Genomic DNA, 25,960 nt, shown 5'->3' on the forward strand with positions numbered 1-25,960 from the left:
AGTAGCCCATGCTCGCCGCAACTAGAGAAAGCCCACGCACAGCAACGAAGACCCAACGCAGCCAAAAATAAATAAATAAATTTTAAAATAGGTAAATAAATAAAATGCTAGGGAACTAAGCAACTGAGAACACAGGGGAGAAAGTAACCAGGAGGAGGAAATGGATAGACAATGTGATCTAGAGAGCTATCCCAGATATAATTCACAGCACTGGGTTTGATTTTGCAGATGAGCTAGAGAGTATGTAATTTTTTGACTCCATGTCCCAGTAATACTTCAAAACAAAAGCAGGTGATAATGAAAATAATCAGCTGATAATTATACATTTAATGACTCTCCTTTTCAGTCCAGAGGTCACTGCTGGTCTCAGTTATATGAAGTAATATCTGGTTACTGTTCTTTAATTGCTTCTAGATTTATATTTATGGTAAAAACATGTGCTTATTGAAAAAGATGGAATCTACTCCCTTCTAGGCTCTGTGCTTATGAATTATGAAACTGCCCTCAAAAGGTAGTAACTTCCATTTCCAACACTGGTGGACCTGGTAATTTGTATTACTCCTACTCAACTAGAAAATGTGGACAAATTATTTTGTTAATTATAGTTTAAAGGCATTTAAGAGAGGTAACAAGACAGTGTACAATTACTTGAGCACCAGGAAAGTAAGTTCAATACTAGGGCCTGGAAGCTTTATCTAATTCTGGAGAGGGAAGCTGCAACCTCCCAAACTAAAGCACAGATTATTCGAGGGTAGAAGGTGACGGGTGGGGATAGTGTTTAAAGCCCAAATTGGATATTCTGGATATAACAGCAGAAACTGTGAAATTTTAAAAATTTCAAATCAGAATTTTCCAACAATCTGTAAGTTTCCCACCCCACCTTTAATATGTTACTAATGCTCTTCAAGAGTCTTCCTTCCCAATTGCCCAATACATAGTAATGGAAAGAGAATGTATCATTGCCTAATTAGTTCTAGTATTCTGAAGATGTTTGCAATAATTATATACTTAAGTTTAAATTCATAAGTGGGTAATCTTAGCACTTATAATCCTAAAACTCAGTCATAATTAAAAATCTATTTATAAACTATGGAGGCTGAGAATCATTTGCTAGTAAAAAAAAAATTTTTTGTTGGCCTTCTGCAGTGGAAGTAAAATAATGGGTGCTTCTTGTACTCTTTTCATAATTTTAATAAATTCCATTTCAAAAGTAAAGTCAGAAATTAAGCTTGTATTTGATCCAACTGATTAAAAATAAGGATGCAGTCTGAGAATTCATTATGCACTAAGCAGTGTGCTAAATACGAGGAAAACAGCAGTGGCATTAACTACCATTTTACCCCACAAGTTATACAAATATACAGAAGAATTTATACATTATTGGCTCTCTGGGAAAATTACTATCAATACTAAATGATTTAGTGCTAACTGCTCTCCAATAGCACAATTAGTAATAAGCATTTCTGTAGTCAACAATGATATTAGTAAAAAGTCATGTAAACTAACAAGTAAAAACTTTCTCTTAGACAATCAAAAAACACTTTGTCTTACCTTGGCACCATATTTGGAATAGTTCATTTCTGTTAGTGTTACTGGTCGCAATTTGTCGATATCTCCAAAGGCTACACCAGGAACATACAGGGCACAAACAATGTGAACCCATCTATAAGGAGAAAAGATATGATTTTGCTATCAGACCTTTGGAAAAAATGCCCACAGGAAAATAAATGTAAAATTATGTGTCATCTCAAATAACTACTCCAAGAATTTTATGATCAGATTTCAAAATCTCAGACACACAACTAAAGAATATGGAACACCTATATAATGATATCATTTATAGAAAAAGGCACTGCAATAAGCGCTACTTTTCCAGCAGCTTAGCCGGAGAGTTAACATCTATAATTGCCTTTCACTTAAAATTCATCGCACTTTGCACTTATGTTATTCTTAAATATTTGCACAAAACCACTATTCAAATGAAACATCATTTTCATATGCATAGAAAGGTATTCACATTCATTATTTTAAGCACTCTGAGAATTAAGGATCCTAATTTAAGACTTATGAAGTTACTCTGCATAAATCACATAAAATTGCTCTTTCCTGTTACTTTTTTCTAAAAGCTACTAGATAATCCTTAAGGACATATTTTAAAACAATTTTTGGTGTGCATCTTAACTTTCTTTCTTCCCAGGTTGAAACTGATTGCTAGAAGACTGTACAGAACAGTTGTAATAATATAAGAAAGTCATATTTTATTCAACTTATCTGTTCACCATACAACCTATGTACTAAAACGTATGTGCCCCACATATATTTATTGAAGTCTGAATGATGTTACAACACTAAACAAAGAATGTACAGTTTCAGTATACTAAACAGAATAAATAAATAGGAGTTGATTCTAATTCCATTTTTTAAAAACTGCTCTGAACATTTTTAAAATATACTAGGCACCCTGTTTGCTTACAATCAAACAAAACACAGGATCACTAGATTTTGAAATGTAAACAGATCTATATCACTTCTGCAAGACACAGGGTAAAAATGAGATGGCAAATATCTCTTAACCTTGTGAAAATATTAACAACAAATTTTGCTTTATCACAGCTTGAGAGGCTATCATTGCTACATGGTTCTGTTTTGTGATGCATTATGAGTTTTAAAGAAATAAGACTAAGAATCACTTTATAGATGTACTGGGGAAAATAGTTACAAATCTTTAAAAATTATCTTTTTTATGGGAAGAAACTCCAAGGTTTTGAGATTTTCTTGATAAAATGTTTTAATCCAACCTCCCAAATGCATCCTGTGGAGTTCAATGTAAAGAAACACATCTTCAACAAGCAGCTGCTTTCTCAATTTAATTTGCGCAGTTTTCTCATGCTCCACTGGTGTGTTAAATGCTGCTGTACTCTGTACAAGTTCATCTTTGATAAACCCAACAGCTGGCTGCTTGCTTCCTACTGACCTTCTTAAAAGGTTTTAGTACAAGTCACACAAGTACTACAGATTTAAACTGCCATTTCAGTGTGATTGGCACACAAGTGTATCATTTCCCCCAACCACTCATGTGAGGATGCCAACTTGACTCTTTTTTAAAATACATATCAAACAGCTGAGACAATTTTGGTCATTTTTGATATATGTTGTATATAGTTTTTTGTTCATTTGTTTAGCCGCACATACTTTAGAACCTTGTAATTAAGACAAACTGAGAAATCAAAAAGGAGTAATTTTCAATTTTCCTTGTTACTTTACCATCCATTCTGCTTGGAGCTATGAAGACAGATGTTGATTAGGGACAGGAGCAGAAAACAAGCATCCCATAAATCCACCAAAAAACAAAGAGTCAGAATTGTCATTCTAGCATAGAAGCTATTAATAGATTCTTTTAAATTTACATATTTTAATAAAGCAAACTAAGTAGAAAGCTACTTCTCAAAAAACTCATTTCAGAATGGGAACTATATTCATCAATCAAATTTGATTTTGAAGTGTCTTGTATTTGTAGTACCTTTATAACATATTAAAAAATTCACTTCCAGGATGTTATTTTCATTCCTTCATTTATTCATTCAGTAATTAATTACTAAGTGTCTACTAGGAACGGAGCACCATGTAGGCAGTTTAGAAGTTACAATGATGTATGTGAAATGTTTGCAGCATAGGGTGTGGTGCCCTATTATATTAAAGTATGTCTAATACTTCCTATAATCAGGTTTTTAATACCATTAACACAGGATAAAACACCCTAAGAAAAAAAATAAAAATTTAATGATAAGAAGATGCTGATGGTCTTCTCACATTAAATCACATCATCTTCTATTGTAGAATTTGTGGCTCCCGTCAGAAACAGAGGGGGGGAAAGACTAATTAGACTACGTAATAGAAGTCAATTTCAAAATCTTTTTCATTCTTTCCATGCATTGTTCTTTCTTTTCATCTGTTTTGCATCTTAGCTAGAATACTAAATAGCTTGTCAAATTTCTTGGCTTTTTTTGCCTTGATTCAAGCTAGTACTACATCCTTCAAACTATATCAAGACCTGTAATTTCCACAGTAGCCTACAGGTGAGTGTGAACATCAACACAAATAAAATGTTCAAACAGTATAAAAAAAACTTGCCAGGCTGCACCATGAAGGGAGGTGTCTACATACATGTAAGATCCACAGAAGTCAATACAAATATCTCTCAGTAAAACTAAATGGTTAAAGAGGCCTCCCTTTTCTTCATTCAGAAAAACTTTCCAAGTTATTCTGTGGACTATGTATTAGTACATATTATATATTAGTGTGATAAGAGAGCTACTTTATAGTTGCTTTTCAATAGAAATTTCAAATTATTGATGAGAAAAAAGGTAAAATAAATGCTCTTTCCTAAAATGAAGCTCTGTGTTTTCCAAAGTTGCCATACTTATTCACAACAATTTATCACCATAAATTTCAAATCTCAGGACTAAAGAGTTACTAAAAAAGAATTTATGCAGTTGGTATTCTATGATTACCTTAAGTAAGTAGAATAATATTGGTAATAAAAATCACTAGTAGTAGCAGTAGCAGAACTAAGGAGATATTTATTAAACACTTACTACACTTCAGAAACTACACTGTTTACAGAAATCATCTCATTTAATTCTCTCAAAAGTGCTAGGAAACTGAGGCATGAAATGGTTAAATCTAAAATCACAGTTAGTAAGAAAAGACTAGAATTCAAATATAGGCGGTCCAACCTGAAAGTACACGCTTTTAATGTTGTACTAAATTCCCTAATTCTAGGCCAAAGTCACTCCAAACGTAAAATAATGCTCATGTCCATGATACAGACCACAGTCTCAAGTCAATACATCAAATAATTTGTTACATATTTATTTTATTTTGGGGATGGGCAATGACAGACAAGAGGTAAGATTTTTAGTCATTTTTCCTAAACATCAACACAGGGTTCTCTAAGATTCCACGGTAGACCCTATGCAATCCCAACAATCCTGTATGGCAATACTTCTCAAGGGCCTGTCTGCCAATTGAGGTAAAAATGAGAAAAATAAGAAAAATATTTTTTACTTTACTAAAAAAAATTTATTAAATTTAAAAGACTGTCCTTTATTTTGGGATAAAATGTATCCTATCCTTTTCAAGATGTTAAAATATGAAAAATAATGGTGATAATTTGTACAAGTTATTTTGTTATTCTTGTTAAAATATTAAATGTTTAGTAAAAATACTGAAATATAAGTATGTGGCAAAATAAAAAATTGAGCACCCCCTCTTACATGGGGGAGGAGGGTAAGTAGTGATCCATAAAATATAAAAGGTTAGGAACTACTCTTATATATCAGTCACCCATCCCAGTTGGTAGTCTCCTTAGAAAAAAACCATGAAAGATGCCAACACTATGATGATGACAACTGCTCAAATGTGGAAATAAAGATGAGTGTGAGTATAGTGAAAAGAACATAGGTCTTTGTGCCAGTTATCAATTTACTGCCTCTCAGCTCAAATCCACCCTTCAATATCTGCTTTGCAACAATGGACAGAATCCCTTCAGCATTTCTCCTTTACAGTGAGCATCATATCGTACTAAGCTGTCTCAGTAGGGAGAGGTAGAAGGCACTGTCAGAGGAAGGGGCTTCTCTGCAGGATGGGAAGAGGACATCCGCCAGTGCTCTGCCCCACCACATGCATTGTCCCTCAGTGACCCTGCAGGCCCAGGCTGGAGATCACTTTTCTGTGGGCCTCTCAACACAGACACCATACACTCCAGGCTTCGAACCACTGCCCAGACACCCACTTGCCAAGGACTGTAGACTCGGTGGTGACCCAGGCAAACCAGCCAACTTCTCTGCCATCCAGTAGGCTGGAACTACACTTTCTCTAACAAGGCCTGAACCCCAGCCTTGGGGAAGGTGTCTTCATTCCAAGTTTGTCATTCCCTGGATACTCTCCCTCAGCCCTACGGTATTATTCTTTAGAGTTCTTTTATATCTTATGGTTACTGTTTATCATAGCTTAGTAATTCTTTACAGTAAACATCCCCTTTTAAAATCACTGTATGGGTTCCGTTTCCTGATATACGCTTGAAGTCAAACAGATCTGAGTTCAAATTTAACTATGGACTTGTTCAAATTAAAACTATGTAATGATCTGAGCCTCAGGTACTACCTATAAAATAGGAAACTTTACCATCTCTCTTATCATATGGTCATTACTAAGATTAAATGGGATTATGGGTTATAAAGGCAAATGCAGATCCTCAATAAATGATCTTTTCTCCTCCCTGCCCTGATCTGTAGCCTCCTGTCCATTTACTCTATGCCAAAGACACAAAGAAGCAATCAAATGAAAGTGTGTAACTCAGAAAATCATAAATAGAAAAATAGTCAGAAGCATACTCATTATAAAGCAGGCATATTAACCCAACAGAATTATGACATCAACCTTCCAGCATCTGTCTCCTTGAAAATTCCATCCTGATTGGGACATAGTTCACAGCTAGGGGAAACACCACATTTACAGGCATCACAAAACCAAGGTTCAGTGGAGTTTTCAGAAGCTGAACTCATAATAGAGTCACTCTCTCCATCAACTCCATAACAACCTAAAAGAAAAAAGAGTATGATTAAATAGAGTTTATTTTTTAAACTCACATTTATAAAGTTACAAAAGAAAAAGGGAAAGGAAGTAGAGAAAAATTCTGAAAAATTAATGGTTTATAAGAATGATATTAAAGTCAAAACACAGAAGTGAAATCATTTTATAAAAATATTTTTTCACCTACCATAGTATATGCAATGAAATAAATGACTCTTTAAGATAGTTTTAGACCTACTGGAAAGCATTACAGAAGGGGGAAATTTTATGGTTCTTTAAAAATTTTTTTAATTAAAAAAATACATAAAAATATGCTTTTTCATTAAAAAGAAATCAGAACTATTTAGTCTAGGAACTATTAATTAGTAAATATTTTTGAGCTCCCTTTGTACTGAACACTTATATATAAAAGACCATGATCATGCAGAACATACGAACAAAAATCCTCTGATCTAATTTTGGAGGTGGCAGATTAAAACACAAATTCACACAACCACAAATGCAAAGTTAGTATTAGTAAAAGGGAAATAATACAGAAACACGCACACACATAAATTAAGGCTATAGAACAATTTGAATATTTCAGACTAGAGTTAGACAAGTGAGTTCTATTCACAGCTGAGCCAACCTAGAGCTATACAAGGTATCTGATCTTTTTAAACATTTATAATTCTTCTATCTTCTGTAAAAATGTACCCATAACTGAAATGAATGAAAGAAGAGAATACTCTTTTTCCTCTTTTCATTCACTGATAACTCGATATTCTGAGGGTTAAATTATTTAAGCAGCTAATGTGATTTAAAAATTTTTAAATATCCTCATGAACATACCAAACAAAGAAGATAATGTAGCATAGTTCTTTACATTTTAGAGTAGGACATCAACTATTATTGATGGCTTGTAATAAAGAGTACCTCCCTGGTGACTACAATAGTCATGACTCCTAAATTGTTTTCTTTTACCTAAATAGTGCTGTATACACCACAAACTTCATATTATCTAACTCTCTTTTTCCAGAAAGGAAGACACTGCCCTAATGACAAAACATACTTAAGAAAAATAATTTAATGTATATGTAATAATTAAATAGATTACAACATTATTCTAGTTCCAATGTATGCCCCATCATCTTTAGGCTTGGGCATTTCTCTGATATCCTAAGACACATTTATTTCCTGTCAAGATAGGTCACTTCTACATATAGCCTATAATCAACCTTCCCAGGATACTTTTCACCAGGTTTATTCTAAGAAGGTAGTCTTAGTGCCAAATTCGAAAGGGCACTAAGTACCCAAAGTACCCTTCAATAAACTGAAGCCATTAAAAAAACCACTATGAGAAACATATATAAGTAACAAGCATCTCTCAAAAGAATTCACCACGTAGGTAAGTTTATATGCATCCAATGTAAGATCATGTGATTACTGAAACTGGTTATACACTACACAGACAACAGGAGCCTGTTGAAAAGCATCTTCTCATAACCACTAAAGACATCCAAGTTAAAACAAATAAATAAGTATGTAAATAAATACTGAGTTGAACAAATCACCCAGAAAGAAAAAGAACCATACACATTAATAAATAATTTTAAACTACCAAAATTAATTTACTAGATGTTGTTAATAGGTCAACAGTCATGCATAAGTATTTTATTCACACAGTAGTACCACTCCATATAGATTATAATTAAAATATCCTAGTAGGCAGAAAACTAAAAAGTTGTTTGCAACTATGACTTACATAAGCTGCCTCATGCAAATCCCTTAATTATTGTCAAGCTTATGTTATTCAAAGGTTTTATAATGGTGAACCTTAACATAATCTGAAAAGTCATATGAAAGAATGCCAGAGAAAAGATTTTAAAGGAGCTAGACTATCATGTACAAGATCAGAAAAGGAATCAAAATATTAATTTCTTTAATATCATTAAATTGTGCTTGGTAATAATTATCAACTTCATCACTTCTGTTTAGATATACATTTTTAATATGATAAATTATAAAATGAAAAAGGAATAAAATTTTCTTCTGGGAGTAGTTATTATTAACCATCACCAATAGAAGAATATTCTTCAGTAAAGGCAACAGTAAGCAAAACATTATATTCAAAACAATCATAAAACAATAAAAACAGTCAATTTGATTTCTCAAAAGGTTATGCAATACTACAAAGAGAAAAGTCTATTTTCTTTACAAAATAATATTCCTTTGAGGCAAATTCTTTCATTTGTATTCACACAAAGTCCCAAGATAATAAAATCCCCAAGTGACTATCCATTTTATTCATCTCATTCACCAATATCAAGGTAAATCACAGCAGTTCACTCTTTTAGAATAAAGCAGTTTCAATTCTGATTTTTAAAGAATATACCACACACCTGACAAACACCTGCATAATGATTAAACCACCTACAATCAACCTGAGAAGTGATTTCTGAGGGTCTCTCCTAGGAAATTCCTACTTTGTAACCTAGAAGACTGGTATTATATAAGCACAAAGAACAATCAGCAAGTGGGTAAGTATTTCTTCTTCAGCTTCACTGCCCTTGAAAAATAATCCACACTGTGTTATTACCTTTACAGAGTTCTTTACTTGCCACTTTCCCCTGCCACTTTTCCCCTATTTCTCTGCCATACCTGTTGGGTTTACTGAGCTCTAGACCAAAGTTCTAGCATTTATATCCACTCTAATCCATTTTAATGACTAAATACATTTTTAAATATTTTTTTCTTCCATAGATAAAAGAATTTAAACTACCATAAAACAAGGTTTATTCTCTTCTACCTAATTTTGAGTAAAAGATGCAAAAAGTACACTTTCAATATGATTACAGAAAAAAAGGCTTTTTTTATATGGGCAAACATATAAAATAAAAAATTTATAGATATATAAAACCTATTTCATATAGGTTTTTCATGTTTTTAAATGGGTAAACAGAGAAAACATTGTTCTATGGCTGTCTAACAATCAACCCCTGGGTAGTACATGCAACTTATAAAATCATATTTAATGCAAAATAATATAAAATGTGCTTACAATTGTTTTGAGTTATACAAGAATACGTATAATCCAAATCAGTGGAAATATTCCCATTCAGCCTGGCATGGGAGACCAAAAGACCTACAGTCTTCTACTTTCTAGCTATGTAACTGTAGACAAACCACATCTCTGAGGCTGAGTTACCTCATCTGCAGTAAGTATTTAACATCTATTCTAACTATCTCTCAGTATAGAAAACAAAAAAACAGGACAAAAAATTTTCCATTTTAAAATTTAAAACATTTTTCTGTACTTAACATCCTATCACTAGACCTCTGATTACAAAATCCACTAAAATAAAAGATTTTAAATTGAGTAATATTGTTGTTTATGAGAAAAGAACTTATAACATGCATGATACCTGTCACAAATATATCCTAAAGCATAAAAGAGCGGAAGTGCCTGCTCACATATAAAGTCCAAATGGTTATAACTTGAACATACTTTACTACCCAGTAAATACTCATAAGAATATATTTTTGCATATGCTAAGAAATAAAAATAGTCTAGGGCTAGGCTAACAGCAGACTGAAAAATAAACAAATGGGGAAAAACATCTTAGTAGACCTTATTTAATGCATTGCTGGCAAGTGTGCTACCTAATGCTCTGTCATGTACTATGACATGTAGGTGACATTTTTCTTCAGACACAGTACAATCAAAACATCAGGATAACTGACATCACAGTCAGGGGTACCCTACTATTACAAGTCAGTTACAAGATCTTGTCACAAAGGTGCTTATACTAAGTGACAAGCTGCAAAGAAAAGAAATTCATCTACATTTAGATGAAATAAGTACTCTGAAAAATAGACAGTTATACATTTAATAAACACATTTGGAAAACTATCTTTTAGCAAAATCTCAACTTAAAAACTTACCTAGGGCTTCCCTGGTGGCTCAGTGGTTAAGAATCCGCCTGCCAATGCAGGGGACACAGGTTCGAACCCTGGTGCAGTAAGATTCCACATGCCGTGGAGCAAATAAGCCCGTGCGCCGCAACTACTGAGCCTGCGCTCTAGAGCCCAAGCCACAACTACGGAGACTGCGTGCTGCAACTACTGAAACCTGCGCACCTAGAGCCCGTGCTCCGCAACAAGAGAAGCCACTGCAGTGAGAAGCCTGTGCACTGCAATGAAGAGTAGCCCCCGCTCACCACAACTAGAGAAAGCCCGCGCACAGCAAGAAAGACACAACACAGCCAAATATAAAATTAATTAATTAATTAATTAAAGAAAAAACTTACCTAAATTATAATTACTTAAGTCATAAGTATATTTTTTTAAAAGGGAAAAAAGAAAAATAAATGATAAAGGAAATACACAAAAGCACTAACTATGGTTGTCTAGATATTAGGACTGTTAAAAATGTTTTATCTTCTCTCTGTTCTATAGTTCCCACATTTTATTTACTATTCGTGCAATATATTATAAAGGAGAATTAGCTTTCTCTAAAATAAAACATTTAATAAGTTCATGTTTAACCATGAAATGTTTAAGGAAAAGTTGTATGGCCGACTTACAATATGAAAGTCTGTCACTTAGGTACCTGATTTAAAACCAAAACCAAAAACATAAAACCTAGCAACACTAGTTTCCTATTATGCCTTAGAAAATTTCACTTCTGAATTCATTAATTTTAGAAAAAAATTCATTTTGGAACTTTAAAAGTATCAGAGAAATATCTACATATGTGTATAGAAATGAACATTCTGAACAGTGAAAAATATTACAAAGTTAAAAGGTACAGGACAGGGTGGAAAAAGTATTCGCAAGGATGAAAACTATTTGTAACACATATAGCTAACAAAGGATTAACATTAAAAAAAAAATTCCAATTAGTCAATGAGAAAAAGACAAGAAATGACAAGAGAAATATATAGAAAGTAACAGAAAAAAGGAAAAAAGAAAATAGCCAGATACCAAACTTAAATACAAATAAAGTGAACACATAATTAAGAGATAATCTCCAAAATATTTTTTAAATTCATTAATATGCAGTGTTGCAGAGTTATCAAGTAGTTTGTACACTGTTGGTAAGAACACAAATAAATAGTCTTTTTGAAGGGCAAACTGGCAAAGTTTGTTAAAAGTTTAAATGCATTTACCTTTTGATTCATTCTAGGAATCTATCCCACAGAAATTATTACATGTATATGACATATTTGTTAGCACTATATGTAAGCGAAAAACTACAAACAAAAAAAGTAAATACATTATAGTTGAACCATTCTGTAGCTAACTACATACCATTAAAAAATAATAATAAAATATCCATATTATTCATATGAAAAGAATCTCAAGATTAAGAGATGAGTGAGTGAAATAAAGAGATGAGTGAAATAAAGTGAGTTATAGGGGAGGAAAATTCCATGGAATTTATCATATTTATTTACTTATTGCAGGGCAGGGACTGTGCAAATATGCATATGCATATGTGCACACATGCATGTAAGTAAGAACCTGACGAAAGGGGCTTTTCACTGGTCAAATCTGGACAATCTAAGCATCACAAAGAGTAATGAGGTTATAGATGATAATGTGTGAGACCACAGCAATACTGAAAAGGATAGAAGGGGAGAAGTTCTCTACAAAATAAACTCTGCCTGATAAATGTAGAAGGAATGATAGAATTAGAAAATCCCCACCCTTCTGAGACTGAACCAGGAAGAAATAGAAAATATAAACAGACCAATCACAAGCACTGAAATTGAACTGTGATTAAAAATCTTCCAACAAACAAAAGTCCATGACCAGATGGCTTCACAGGTGAATTCTATCAAACATTTAGAGAAGAGCTAACACCTATCCTTCTCAAACTCTTCCAAAATATAGCAGAGGGAGGAACACTCCTAAACCCATTCTATGAGGCCACCATCACCCTGATACCAAAATCAGACAAAGATGTCACAAAGAAAACTACAAGCCAGTATCACTGATGAACGTAGATGCAAAAATCCTCAACAAAATACTAGCAAACTGAAACCAACAGCACATTAAAAGCATCATACAGCAAGGTCAAGTGGGGTTTATCCCAGGAATGCAAGGATTCCTCAATATACGCAAATCAATCAATGTGATACACCATATTAACAAACTAAAGGAGAAAAACCATATGATCATCTCAATAGACGCAGAAAAAGTTTTTGACAAAATTCAACACCCATTTATGATAAAAATCCTCCAGAAAGTAGGCACAGAGGGAACTTACCTCCACATAATAAAGGCCGTATATGATAAACCCACAGCCAATATCATCCTCAATGGTGAAAAACTGAAACCATTTCCACTAACATCAGGAACAAGACAAGGCTGCCCACTCTCACCACGATTATTCAACATTGTTTTGGAAATTTTAGCCACAGCAATCAGAGAAGAAAAAGAAATAAAAGGAATCCAAATTGGAAAAGAAGATGTGAAGCTGTCACTGTTTGCAGATGACATGATACTATACATAGAGAATCCTAAAGATGCTACCAGAAATCTACTAGAGCTAATCAATGAATTTGGTGAAGTAGCAGGATACAAAATTAATGCACAGAATCTCTTGCATTCTTATACACTAATGTTGAAAAATCTGAAACTGAAATTTATGAAACACTCCCATTTACCATTGCAAGAAAAAGAATAAAATATCTAGGAATAAACCTACCTAAGGAGACAAAAGACCTGTATGCAGAACACTAGAAGACACTGATGAAAGAAATTAAAGACTATACAAACAGATGGAGAGATATACCACGTTCTTGGATTGGAAGAATCAACATTCTGAAAATGGCTATACTACCCAAAGCAATCTACAGATTCAGTGCAATGCCTGTCAAACTACCACTGGCATTTTTCACAGAACTAGAACAAAAAATTTCACAATTTGTATGGAAACACAAAGGACCCCGAAGAGCCAGAGCAATCTTGAGAAAGAAAAACAGTGCTGGAGGAATCAGGCTCCCTAACTTCAGACTGTACTACAAAGCTACAGTAATCAAGACAGTATGGTACTGGCACAAAAACAGAAATATAGATCAATGGAACAGGATAGAAAGCCCAAAGATAAATCAACACACATATGGTCACCTTATTTTTGATAAAGGAGGCAAGAATATACAATGGAGAAAAGACAGCCTCTTCAATAAATGCTACTGGGAAAACTGGACAGCTACATGTAAAAGAATGAAATTAGAACACTCCCTAACACCATACACAAAAATAAACTCAAAATGTAAGGCCAGACACTATAAAACTCTTAGAGGAAAACATAGGCAGAACACTCTATGACATAAATCACAGCAAGATCCTTTTTGACCCACCTCCTAGAGAAATGGAAATAAAAACAAAAATAAACAAATGGGACCTAATGAAACTTAAAAAGCTTTTGCACAGCAAAGGAAACCATAAACAAGATGAAAAGACAACCCTCAGAATGGGAGAAAATAGTTGCAAATGAGGCAACTGACAAAGTATTAATCTCCAAAATTTACAAGCAGCTCATGCAGTTCAATATAAAAAAAAAAAAAAAATCCAAAAATGGGCAGAAGACCTAAACAGACATTTCTCCAAAGAAGATATAGAGATTTCCAACAAACACATGAAAGAATGCTCAACATCATTAATCATTAGAGAAATGCAAATCAAAACTACAATGAGATATCATCTCACACCGGTCAGAATGGCCATCATCAAAAAATCTTGGAGAAAAGGGAAGCCTCTCGCACTGTTGGTGGGAATGTAAATTGATACAGCCACTATGGAGAACAGTATGGAAGTTCCTTAAAAAACTAAAAGTAGAACTACCATACAACCCAACAATGCCACTACTGGGCATATACCCTGAGAAAACCATAATTCAAAAAGAGTCACGTACCACAATGTTCATTGCAGCTCTATTTATAATAGCCAGGACATGGAAGCAACCTAAGTGTCCATCGACAGATGAATGGATAAAGAAGATGTGGCACATATGTACAATGGAATATTACTCAGCCATAAAAAGAAACGAAATTGAGTTATTTGTAGTGAGGTGGATGGACCTAGAGTGTGTCATACAGAGTGAAGTAAGTCAGAAAGAGAAAAACAAATACCGTATGCTAACACATATATATGGAATCTAAAAAAAAAAAAAAGGGTCATGAAGAACCTAGGGGCAGGATGGGAATAAAGACACAGAACTACTTGAGAATGGACTTGAGGACATGGGGGCGGGGGAAGGGTAAGCTGGGAAGTGAGAGAGTGGCATGGACATATATACACTACCAAATGTAAAACCGACAGCTAGTGGAAAGCAGCCACATAGCACAGGGAGATCAGCTCGGTGCCTTGCGACCATCTAGAGGGGTGGGTTAGGGAGGGTGGGAGGGAGGGAGACGCAAGAGGGAAGAGATATGGGGACATATGTATATGTATAACTGATTCACTTTGTTGTAAAGCAGAAACTAACACACCATTGTAAAGCAATTATACTCCAATAAAGATGTTTAAAAAATAAAATAAAACAGAAAATAAGATGATATCATGGAGGTAAGTAATAAATAAATAAATAAATAAATATATATTTTTTAACTAAAATAATTAAGTAGTGATAAAAGCTCCTATTTGGATAAACAACTGAAGCATTGAAACTACTTCTGAGAGGCTGCTGACCGTGTTTTAGAGAAGGAAGACAAAATTAAGAGCTAAAAAGGAGTAAGAACATGGTCCATCTAGAAAAAAGACAAAAAACAAAAAAACTACATTATTTGGACCAGGTCATACATCATTACTTATCTTTTCAACCCAAGTTCCAATTAATATGGGGTGGCAACAGTGCATAACAGTATCAGTAAGACTTGACCCAAAACTGCTCCAGGATTTATATATGCTGATCAGGCTGCACATTACTGTACTGAGGATTATTGTTACTTTTCCTCAAAAGAGAAATTCAACCATGTAACCAAAGATTATTAAGCAGGGTTTGATGTGTTTTTTTTTCTTTTTCTATTTAGTAGACAAGACTGCTACAAAGCTAGTTTAAGATGAAAAAGTCTTCACAGATCTACTAATCAACACAATTTCTTAGTGATGCCATCCAAATGCTACTAAAAAAACTTAAATGGAAAAGTCAGGAGTATATCCATATCAAAACAACCCCTTCTCAAACAAATAGTGATATCTGGTAAGGAATCTTTTGAACTAGTAGTCAAATAAAAATGAACTACAGGAAATTACATTAAAAATGATCCCAAATACCATATTTGGTATGTTTACTAACAAACAGGGAATAACAATTTTATTAGAATACCATATTAATCATAACTTTAATTCGTTGGATTTATGAAAATATACATTGATGTTTAATAACACTTCTCCCTTAAACCGAAACAGATCATTTAAAATCTCCAAAACTAGGAATCTTTCAAGATATTAGCTCTAATACTACTACTAAGAAAGAAAGAAAAGCTACTAAGAAAGTGAGAAAGAGAATTATATAATCACAATCATACAACAGAAACCCCAAAATTAATGAGAGAAAGGGAAAATTATTTATACTAAAGGAAGAAAGTAGTAACGATAAAATAAAAAACTCAAGATTTATTTTTTACTTTGATTTACAATTTGCATGTTTAACTTTGAACGTATCTGAAGTTCACAGAATTAACAATACTCCCAACAAAGCAATTATACTACAACAAAGATTCAGTTTCTGAATAGAGGAACTACTCAGTTTCTCTATTTACTGTTTTACCTATTTATTTTTTCCACATATTAGCTTGCTCTCAAAAAGCTTATAAAGCATCACACTCAGGAGTATTAATTTCCCTTTCCATGTCTTCCCTTCTTCCTTCTCTCATAATAAAAATAGTTCCCCTATTCTAATGAGTTAGTCTTGGGAGAAAAATGAGCAATCATTAGCAAATGCCCAAATGCCATCAGAGCCACTTAAATGAATAACACAAGAAAAAATGCTACATGACTTTATAAACACAACTTGCTTTTGACCTAAATGAAATTACCACTCAGTTTGATAATCTTCTTTGTCTGCCTTGACTCAGAAAGATTTTTTGGTTGTTTCTAAAATATCAAAGCTTCCTTAGAAAGAAAGTAGATTTGCCATTATTGAGACTATTCATCTGAAGCACAAGTATCATTATGAACTTTTAATAGCTCTAGACACATCAGGAGAACTAATGGGGTGTCCTTCCAGAAATCTACATTCATTTAAACAAGAATCTATTGGGAAAGAACTCATACTAAGAATCCAAGAGGTACAAGACTAAATCAAAGACACAGACAATGTTGGTGAGGATACAGAGAAAAGGGAACCCTCATACACTGTTGGTGGGATTGTAAATTGATGCAGCCACTATGGAAAACAGTATGGACGTTCCTTAAAAAACTAAAAATAGAACTACCATATGAACCAGAAATTCCACTGCCGGGTATATATGCAAAGAAAACAGAAACACTAATTCGAAAAGATACATGCACCCCAATGTTCATAGCACCATTATTTACAATAGCCAAGATATGGAAGCAACCTAAGTGTACATCAACAGAAGAATGGATAAAGAAGATCTGGTATACACAATTGAATATTACTCAGCCATTAAAAAGAATGAAATTCTGCCACTTGCAACAATGTGGATGGACCTAGAGAGTAAATATTATGCTTAGGCGAATAAGTCAGCCAGAAAAGGACAAGTACCTATGTTATCACTTATATGTGGAATCTAAAAAAATAAAACAGCAAACATATGGAACAAAACAAAAACAGACTCAATATATAGAAAACAAACTAGCAGTTACCAATGGGGAGAGGGAAGGGAGGAGGAGCAAGATAAGGGTAGGAGATGAAGAAATACAAACTACTATGTATGAAATAAATAAGTAACAAGGATACATTGTACAGCACATGGAAATACAGCCATTATTTTGTAATAACTTTAAATGGAGTAAAATCTATAAAAATACTGAATCACTACTTCATACATCTTAAATTAATATAATATTATAAATCCACTATACTTCAATAAATAAATAAATAAGACAAGAGGTCAGAGGGGAGGGTTCATTCTGATTTGTACATGGTACTAGTCCCCAGGAGACTCAGGCCTGAGTCCAAAATGAAGGACCTATAGTACAATACAACAGTTGCTTTACTATCATAGCTGTGGGACATTGAGACCGCATGGCCGTAGCAGCCTGCCTACCAGCAGCAAGACACAGTCAAACACTTCTAGGGACCAGGCAATTATCAAAAATGAGCAAGGGATTTGAGAGAAGACAGTGGTAAACTGAAGACTGTAGGCTTCACCAGCGGGAGGCAGCCCTATTCAGCTCCAGAGGATTGTTGCCATAAGCGAGTGAAAACCTACTGCTGTTAAAACTTCAAGAGAACGAATTCCAGAATGTGCAAAATAAAATCTCCCAGTTTTTAAATGTTAGCAATCAATTCAATTTCTTAAAACCATTGTGCAAGCCTTAAAAATCACATCCATGGTCAAACCTATGACCTATGAAGCAATCTCTATAGTGCCCTCAGCATGATGAAAAGTCAACAACACTAACAGTACTGGTCATGCCTGCATCACACATCAGCAGTGACAGTCGTGAATACAAGCAATGGTAACATACTTGTGACCATCAGTGGTGATCAATACAACAATGGCAGCACAGCTGCTGCTTTTGATGTTCAACTATTCTGCAACTCCTCCAAGAAATCTGAACCACTCCTGGAGGAAAAAAAAATGCATACCTACAACCATGTTGACTGGTCTCGTTCATATTCATTACTAATCTAAAGTGGTCCCTTATTGCTATCTGGTAATGATATATACATATAATATACACATGTGAATACATGTATGTATGTAGACACACACACACAATATTAAGTATTGTGTTATTTCCCCAAATAACTATTTTACACCAACGTCTCACTCCTCAAATCTCCAACACTCTGCTAATGACTGCTTCCTACTTCACTGAAAAAATAAGAAGCATTCAAAAAATAACTTCCACGTGCTCTGACCACCACATCTAACACCCTACCTACATCTGTATCCATATATTTTCTTTTCCCTCCAGTTACTATGGCTACATTTATCTATTAAATCTCTCCACTTGGTACTGGATCCCATCCTCTCTAGCCTTGTACTCAAAGCCCTTGCTCCACCAACTGTTCCCCTTTCTCTCCTTACATCATCGTCAACTTTCTCTTTCCACTGGTCACTTCCATCAGCACACTAACATGCCAGATAATCTCTGCATCTGTGGTAGGCAGCCTCTAAGATGGCCCACAGTGTTAACATTCTTGGAATGTCCCCTCCTACATTTGACTAGCATTGTTCTGTGTGAACAACAGAATATGGCAGAAATGATAGTACATAGTCTGTTAACTAATTTCATATCTTTCCCCTTGCTTTTATGTATTTTATATTTATTTAATAAACCATGTGATATAAACATTTTGTCCGTAACCCTTTTTTTCCCATGACCTTTGGAATGGCTTGCCTGCTAGTGTACTGGGGGTCTACGGTTGCATTAGAGTAATTTCCCACAAGACAGGTTTTCATCTTACTCTAAAAACAGTATTTGAGAGCTACCTTCTCTTTTGAAACATCTTCCTTACTTAATCTCCAGGTCACTACTTAAGGTTCCTCTCCTATCTCACTGGCAATGTGTTCCCCATCTCCTCTGACGTGCTAGGACTTTACTACTCCCTAGATAGCACATCCAGGCTCACAGTTTTAAATAACATCTGCAGACTGATGAGTCCCAAATTTATCTCGCCAGCCCCTATATGTTACCTAAACTCTAAAAATTTAAAACCAAACTTTTACTTTCCACCTCAAAACCTATTCCTCTCTTGGATCATTGCTATGGTCTCCTAAATGGTCTCCCTGATTCCCACTTTAGACCCACTTCAGTCTACTCTCAACCCAGCAGTCACAGTGATCCTTCCAAAACATAAATCAAATCATATTAATCCTCTGCTCAAAACTCATGTCGGTCTTCCCAGATCCATCACAGTAAAATCTGAAACCTATGACTTCCAAGGCCTCATCTGGCTTGCCCCCAGCTCTGCCTCCACCACTAATCAGCTCACTCACTCAGTTCTAGCCACACTAACCTTCATGTCATTATACAAACACCCCGAACACGTTTCCACTTCAACATCTTTACTCACTACTCCCTCATTCTGGAGTGCTCTTTCCCCAAATATTCACACGGTTTGCTCACTCACATCCTTCAGGTCACTGCCCAAACATCACCGTAACAGAGAGGATTTTCTGCGTAAGCTTTTATAAATACAAACTTCCACCGACCCACTCAACCACCCCCATTCATAGCACTCCCAATATTCCTTCTCCTGATTTATTTTTCTCCATAGTCCAGACCACCACCTGATACATATTTATTGTTTTATGTTTTCATTCCTGTATCTCTTACTATACTTTAAGCTCCGTGAGGTCAGCAATGTCTATATTGTTTATTTTACATGCCTAAAACCAACAGAATGCCTAGCACACAGAAGGTACTAAACAAACATTACTGAAAAAAATAAATGAATGAATAACAGTAATAGGAGACATTCCCACAGTGAGTCTTAGCAGCAAGGGAGGGGAGCTTCACATGAAGGCAAGAGGACTGGTTAAAGAAGCACAGGTCCCACAGGTCTCACAAGTCCAGCAGACACCCAGAACTATTTGGGAGAAGGGCTATAATACCAGAAAGGCCAGTAAGAAAAGGCCATAGAAACACTGTTTTGCAGTAGTCATGGCCCTGATAAGAAAAAATTAACTGATAGGAAAAAAGAATAACTTTACCACAGAGAAACCTGGAAGATACCCTCTCAACCAAGTGATCAAAATAACATCACCAGTAACTGGACAAATAAACATACATGCATGCTTCCTAATATAATACATTGCCAGCACAACATAACTTCTGTGGCACCCCTGCCAAAAGCACATAACCTGAGCCTAATCATGAGAAAACATAAGAAAACCCCAATATTGAGGCCATTCTATAAAAGAACTGGCCTGTATTCTTCAAAAATGCCAATGGCATGAAACACAAAAGACTCAAAATATGTTCTAGATTAAAGGAAACTACACAGACATGACAACTGAATGCAATTCATAATCCTGGATTTTATTTTGCTAGAATCAACATTATTGGGATGATTGGCAAAATGTGAATATAATCGGTAGATTATAGTATTCTATCAATGCTGATTGCCTGACTTGGATAATTATGTGATTGTGTAAAAGAATGCCCTTGTTCTTTGTTCTTAAGAAATATACATTGAGGTATTAGGGGTAGAGCTGAACATTCTGTCTACAATTTACCCTCAGAGAGGTGAGGAAAAAATTATTATATGAGAGAAGATAAAACAAATATAGCAAAATGTCACCATCCTGGAAATCTGAGTGACAAGTATATGGAAATTCTATTACTCATAACTTTTCTATAAGTCAGAAATTATGTCAAAATAAAAAATTTTAAATAAAGTACAACAAAAAAGTTACATAAAAAAGGTTCAAAATTCATAATCAGGAAAAATATTTTCAACATATTACAACATATTATATGTAATATGTAATTACACATTACATATAAAAATATGTTCAGGGCTTCCCCGGTGGCGCAGTGGTTGAGAGTCCGCCTGCCGATGCAGGGGACACGGGTTCGTGCCCCAGTCCGGGAAGATCCCACGTACCGCGGAGCAGCTGGGCCCGTGAGCCATGGCCGCTGAGCCTGCGCGTCTGGAGCCTGTGCCCCGCAACGGGAGAGGCCACAGCAGCGAGAGGCCCGCGTACCGCAAAAAAAAAAAAAAAAAAAATGTTCAACATATTTCAACATATTCAGATTTTAACAGATGAACTCTACAAATTCTCCTTTCAAGTTCAAAATTTTAAAGTGTAACTATTAAAGAAGAAACTATAATACCACTAGACTTTAACAATAACTTTTTAAATAATACATTCTACTAGACTAACATACTAGACGTTTTCCTATATCTAAATTTCAGTTAAAAACTAGAAATAATGCCATGATGGAAAATATCATAACAATGACCTTCAAAGAAATACTGATTTCCATACAGTAATAATCTATTTTAATTTTTTAAAACACATTTTAAATGAACATAATCTGAAAAATAACACCCATTATACTTTGAAAATTCAGTATGTCTTATTTCAGTTCAAATATCATAAAATATTACAGGAAAACCTGAGTATAGTACATATGTAAAGTAGCTGATATTACTTATATAAATGCAGTATAAACCAGCCATTTCTAAAAGGAAAAAAAACAAAGCAAAATTACCTTCATGGACTGTAATGCCACAATTGTCACACTGAATTATTTCATCAGCATCCTCACTATTATCTCCAAGACAAACACAGCAAATCAGAATATGGTCCATTTTCTGAGAACTCCAGTTTTGACTCTTCTCAAGAATCAGCGAGTCCTAATATTAAAATATCAGAAAATCACATATTTAAAAGGTAATTTTAATAAATAAAATTCACACCTTAAATCATTTTATGCATTTCCAAAATTATGCTGCATACTCCATTATTTTAGTAATTTCAAAGTATGCTACGTTTGAGAAGTGAATCTCTTTGTCAAAGGACCCTCTAAGCACCCTCTCTCTAATTTTTCACTTCTCTGCAAGTCCCATATTCTCTCTCCTCTAGGAAATATAAAACCAAGCTTATAACCAACAACCCTTTATCTGCTTTGCCATTCTGGATATAGTCTGACCCCTGAAACTACAAGAAAGGAAAAATTAACCCACAAGTAATTACTAACCCTATATATGGGTTTTAAAAGTATAAGACATGTTTCCTACACTTAGGAAGCTTATAATCTTATCTTGGGGAGACAAGACACACACATATTAAACAGTAAAAAAAATCAAGATAACGTATAAGCAAATATGTATGTGATGGCATATTACAGACTATACTCCTTTAGTGCTGGGGAATCCAGAATTTCCAGGGTCATCAAACAACTGGATGACAGATCCATGAAAGCCTGCATAGGAAATCTGTGTATACAGGTACAGAAAACCATCTAAAAAAAGAATCCAGATTGACTGATTGCTAGAAGAGTCAAAGTACTCTATTAGGTTTATGTCAAGAAATATCTAGTGAAAACTGGTAATAAAGACACCTAGTTAATTGTAATATAAAAGGAGAAAGGAAGATGTATTAATGAATATAAAAAAATCAAGGGAAGAGTGTGCTGCATTTAATTTATAAACCTTTGGCATTATGAATTTAAACTTTAAATGACAAATTAACATGATGATTCCTGTCATATTTAACACACTGGGCTCAGCATTACATATAATAAAAGATGGTACTTGAGTCTATATATTTTCATTTAAGAACCTAACCATATTCAGAAACAAATTAGTTCCATATCACACATTAACTATATTGTTTCATATTAACATTTTTATATTTCTATATTCTTTTAAACTGACCAATATTCAAAAGTAACCTTTAGAGTCATTTCAATAGCAATTTGTAAATAACATTTGAAAGACACGTGACTGTCACAATAACATTCTTTCAATATATTTTCTGTGTAATAAATCTAAACTTGCAGTTGATCTAAAAAACAAATCAAAAAAGAATGCAAAAGTTAACAAGGAGGCATCATTTCTCTTGAGAATTCTAGTACTTTAAAATTTTGTATTTTGCTCCTTTTTGTTATAAAACCAAAGTATCAATAGTTTGGGGCTTTGGACATGGCTAGCAAATAAAGATTAAAACTTCCTAAAAAGAAAACTCATATTTTAAAGTACTTTAGTACAGTGAGCAAAACAAAAAAATCTGCCCAGATTTTCATCCCATTAGCAATGCTTCAAATGTAACAGCATTTGCCTTAAAGTCAAATGTTCTTGGGTTTCATTCTCAGCTCTCACTTAATAGCTATCGAACCTCAAAGCTGTAGTTTTCTCATCTGTAAAATGGGATGATAAAAATAATACCTACCTCATCAGGTTGTTGTGAGACTTAACAAGATAATGTATGGCAAGAATGTTCCTGAGACATACTAGGTACTCAATAAATGTTCATTCCCATTCTCCTTTCCTCTGTACTTCTTTGTAGGTGGTCCAAAAAGAGAAACATGAGCTGACCATTTATTACACTGGGGAATCTCCCTCGGAACCCCAAAAGAAAGGTCATAAGCCTCAATGAACACTGGTACTTTAAATATTCTCCCATGGTAAGTCCAAAAAATTTTTTTCTTAAAGTACCGCATCTAGGTTAAAAAAAAAAATCACAGACCAGAAAAAGATCTAGCAAACAACCAGAGTTTGATGACTGAGAGGCTACTCATGTTTATGGGCTCTGCCAATATTTTCCTGGTGGAACTACAACTATTAATCAGCCCTTGAAAAAAAAGGTTTACCCATGTGGGAAACAAGTAAATGTCTATGGATCAGAAAAACTGGCATCAACAGATAGTTCTATTCCATTATTTTCCTATTTGGCCATTTTGCTCAGAAAAACAGTAAATGTCTAAATTATCTCTATTCCATTTTCTCTCTACACATATTATCATTTAGAGGCAGAGAAAACAAAATTAACTGGCAATTTTGACCCTCTGATCCCCATCATTTGAGACTCTTACTAGACATTAAATACAAACAGATAGAAATGGGGATAACTAGAGTCCTACAATATTACCCTAACCAAATGGCTGACAATGTTTCAATGGGAAAATCTAAACAATACATCCTCTTAAAAAGTTATCTAGGTTGTCTTCAATAGATCAAACATGGCTTGAAGTGCACTTCTGCTCAGAATACTAAAGTCAATTTAGTATCAATTTTTAATAGCGTATTTCTGAAGACATATCATTTTTCAAGTTTCTGGAGAATATATTTAAGCTAATGTTTTTACCACAAAATACATCATTTGAAAATATGATTTTTACATAAAAATGGAATTTGGGAAAATGGGTTTTGAATGGCACATCTAGGATATAACTTTAATATTATGGAATAATTTAATGGACTCTAATGGTAATTATTAAGATTAAATGGGACACTATAGTAATAAATCAATGACTCCTTATTGTAAATTATTTCATTTTTCTCCTTGGGATTTAAAATTTACACCAAAAATGATTCTGCCCAATGTTTTTTTATCAGCTCTCAAATATATTTAGTGTTCATTTATATATATATTCCACAAAGATTATTATAAATAACATATACAGCAGGGTAAATTCTAACTAAGCTATATGTGTGTTTAATAGGAGGAAATTCCAGCACCCTTCATATAAAACCAGAATTCAAAGAATCCTATTGCTCTGAAAATGAGAAAAAATTATTATACCAAGTTTGCCCCACAGTTCTTCCTAGAAGTTTTTAAAGAAGGTTAAATTTTCAAGAATCTCAAGTAATTCTTGTACAATGTTACAAATTGATTTTTTTTAGGCTTTAGAGAAGTTTGTTTTATTTTGAAATGTGTAAAAAGACAAATAATTAATAAGTCAGAAGCCCCCAAAAGAAATGGCTATTTAAAAATTTTGGCAAAATGTTTACATTTTAATTAGCAAAATTCAGATGACAATTGCTATTTCTTCACATGGCAAGACATCTAATCTATTTAACATTATGAAAAAAAAGAACAAAAAACTTCCACCTGAAAATTTATACTGAGATGATTTTCTATCATATACTAATTCTCATTCAAAGCTCTAGTTTCAAAGTCCTGAAAATGGGAACCATTATCTGAAAATACTATACAGCCCTCCCCAAAAAATTTATTTCAGAAAACTAAAGGCAAGATAGCCTTGGTGAATCTCAAAAACTTCAAGATAAAAGTTTGAAAAAGACATGTAACCATATTCCAACGGGATTGTTTTAGATAGCACTAAAATGCCATAATGCCACTGACAAAGGTATATGCCCATGTGAAGAAAATGCAGGCTATCAAATGCCCAAATCTAGAACAGTAGTTCCCAAAGCATGGTCTGAGGAACTCTCTTCCAGGGGATCCAAAAGGTAAATAATAAGGATATTTGCCTTTTCACTCTCTCTCATGGGTGTATGGTGAAGATTTCCAGAAGTTACATGACACGGGATGGTGTCATCAATCTAATAACTTTTGTGTTTCTATACATCTCATTTTTTAAAATTTCTGAGTTTTAATTGGAAATGGCAAATATCAAAAGATATAACCTATATGAATAATAATCGGGGTCCTCAATTTTTAAGACTATAAAGGTGTCCTGAACCAAATAGTTTGAGAACCACTGCTCTAGAACATTTCAAGGCCTACAGCATAGACATGGTAAGACCATTAAGAGCCAA

At 34.0% G+C, this 25,960-nt stretch overlaps 1 protein-coding gene across 6 annotated transcripts in view; it reads right to left on the bottom strand.

The window, feature by feature from the left end:
- The window catches only part of PHF14 (PHD finger protein 14), a 203,148-nt gene that overhangs the window by 164,973 nt on the left and 12,215 nt on the right, over positions 1-25,960 (bottom strand). For all 6 annotated transcript variants that reach the window (XM_082632055.1, XM_082632060.1, XM_082632058.1 and 3 more), the window contains exons 4-6: positions 21,946-22,090; positions 6,442-6,601; positions 1,552-1,663 (exon numbers count right to left, since the gene is read on the bottom strand). In XM_082632055.1, coding sequence (XP_082488181.1) covers positions 1,552-1,663; positions 6,442-6,601; positions 21,946-22,090 — 417 coding nt within the window. The remainder of the gene's footprint in view (positions 1-1,551; positions 1,664-6,441; positions 6,602-21,945; positions 22,091-25,960) is intronic.

Source organism: Mesoplodon mirus (assembly GCF_964341445.2).
Source record: "Mesoplodon mirus genome assembly, chromosome: 9".
In the NCBI taxonomy this organism is placed as follows: domain Eukaryota; kingdom Metazoa; phylum Chordata; class Mammalia; order Artiodactyla; family Ziphiidae; genus Mesoplodon; species Mesoplodon mirus.